Source organism: Gadus macrocephalus, chromosome 16 (assembly GCF_031168955.1).
Source record: "Gadus macrocephalus chromosome 16, ASM3116895v1".
NCBI classification, from domain to species: domain Eukaryota; kingdom Metazoa; phylum Chordata; class Actinopteri; order Gadiformes; family Gadidae; genus Gadus; species Gadus macrocephalus.
Window position 1 is genome coordinate 22,239,653 of NC_082397.1, and position 2,500 is coordinate 22,242,152.

Sequence of the window (2,500 nt, forward strand, 5' to 3'; positions counted from 1 at the left end):
AGAAATGTTTGAAATTACGGAATATAGCAGAAATACATTTCAATCAGGGTACATTAATTAACCATTCATTAACATTAGTTTATGCGGTAAAAGGTTTTATTATAAACCATAAGTATAGGGGCTAGGGTAAGTGTCCTAACCATAGCCTTATATTATAATGTATACATTCATCGATTAGTTAACATGAACACCGTCAGTAAACATGAACACCGTCAGTAAACATGAACACCGTCAGTAAACATGAACACCGTCAGCAAACATCAACACCGTCAGTAAACATGAACACCGTCAGTAAACATGAACACGTCAGTAAACATGAACACCGTTAGTAAACATGAACACCGTCAGTAAGCATCAACACCGTCAGTAAACATCAACACCGTCAGTAAACATCAACACCGTCAGTAAGCATCAACACCGTCAGTAAACATTCAACACCGTCAGTAGACATCAACACCGTCAGTAAACATGAACACCGCCAGTAAGCATCAACACCGTCAGTAAACATCAACACCGTCAGTAAACATGAACACCGTCAGTAAACATCAACACGTCAGTAAACATCAACACGTCAGTAAACATGAACACCGTCAGTAAACATGAACACCGTCAGTAAACATGAACACGTCAGTCAACATCAATACCGTCAGTAAACATCAACACTGTCAGTAAACATCAACACCGTCAGCAAACATCAACACGTCAGTAAGCATCAACACCGTCAGTAAACATGAACACCGTGAGTAGACATCAACACCGTCAGTAAGCATCAACACCGTCAGTAAACATGAACACCGTCAGCAAACATCAACACCGTCACCAAACATCAACACCGTCAGTAAACATCAACACCGTCAGTAAACATGAACACCGTCAGCAAACATCAACACCGTCAGCAAACATCAACACCGTCAGCAAACATCAACACCGTCAGTAAACATCAACACCGTCAGTAAACATGAACACCGTCAGTAAACATGAACACCGTCAGCAAACATGAACACCGTCAGTAAACATGAACACCGTCAGTAAACATGAACACCGTCAGTAAACATGAACACGTCAGTAAACATGAACACCGTCAGTAAACATGAACACCGTCAGTAAACATCAACACCGTCAGTAAACATGAACACCGTCAGAAAACATGAACACCGTCAGTAAACATCAACACCGTCAGCAAACATCAACACCGTCAGTAAACATCAACACCGTCAGTAAACATCAACACCGTCAGTAAACATCAACACCATCAGTAAACATCAACACCGTCAGTAAACATGAGTAAATGATTCCTTGACTATTAGTTAACTGTTAATTGACTGTAAGTTAATTGTTAGTTCATACTTATAACTGCAATAACCCATTTGAATTAATGCTTATAATTTGCCCTTATTGTAAGTACAATAAAAGGTAGCACATATTATATGAATTACAGTATGAATGCGATTCTGGTCAGGATGGGTTTTAATCAAACCTCCCTCCTCCGACTCGTTAGGATCATTACAGACCATGAAGCCTGACCAAAGTGCATAAACCCAAACCATGGAACAGCAAATGTCTCCTAAAATCGGTTTACTCCAATGCTATCATTTCCCTGATTCCCTAAATACTCACACAGCTGCGTGCGTGTATTTCTGCACACTCGCACAAAACGCAGACAAGACAAAGACGCCCGTCTCCTCCTGCGGATAAGCATACTGTTGCTATTTCTAATGTCTCGGCTCCGTCCTCACGTCTATTCTAATAATAATTTCCCCCGCTCCAGGACCAGCTTTTGTTCTGTGACGACTGCGACAGAGGCTACCACATGTACTGTCTGAGCCCCCCCATGTCTGAGCCACCCGAGGGTAGGTACTCCACGTTATCGTCAACCCCCCGGTAAACAACAGGGAGAGCTACACGCGTAACGCCGCCTATCTCTGTCATCAGCGGCCCTCTCCTCTGCTCCTGATTAAACTCCCACTGCTTTGTTTATTATTTTCCTGACCTGACATCGAGTCCCACAGACAATTGTTACAGCGAGCTGACACTATTCGATAATGTAAAAGTGTTGTCATGGAAACGAAGCGCACTTTGGCTGCGTTAGATTAGGAAAGATGGTTCCCGTTACCATGGGGAGGGAGTCACCATGGGCTGAACAATGCCCCTGTGCAGACGTGCCACGCACCACCCCGCGGCTCCATCGACGCGTGACGCTCACAGGCCGACTTTAGCACTGATTTGAATGCAGGTTTTTTTTTCACTGCGACGGAAAAACACAGCGGCAAGGCCGCAGAATTTCCTAAAAAAATATCCTCACATACCCCTCAGTAAGCATGGGCATAAACAGCTGACTGCAGGCACTCAATGGTTTTCTCCACAATGAGGCAGAATGCGAGCGCTCTTTGAAGAGAAAAAAGCTTACGAATTGCAATTAGACAGCATTACCAGGCGGATGTGTGATTAATGTTCAAATCCTGTGCTGGAATCCACTAGTTGTCAAATCCCTTTCCATCCG

General features: G+C 43.5%; 1 protein-coding gene across 1 annotated transcript in view; it reads left to right on the top strand.

The window, feature by feature from the left end:
* Positions 1 to 2,500, top strand: part of dpf1 (double PHD fingers 1) — a 28,439-nt gene that overhangs the window by 25,264 nt on the left and 675 nt on the right. Inside the window, exon 7 of the mRNA XM_060074141.1 lies at positions 1,769 to 1,850. Coding sequence (XP_059930124.1) covers positions 1,769 to 1,850 — 82 coding nt within the window. The remainder of the gene's footprint in view (positions 1 to 1,768; positions 1,851 to 2,500) is intronic.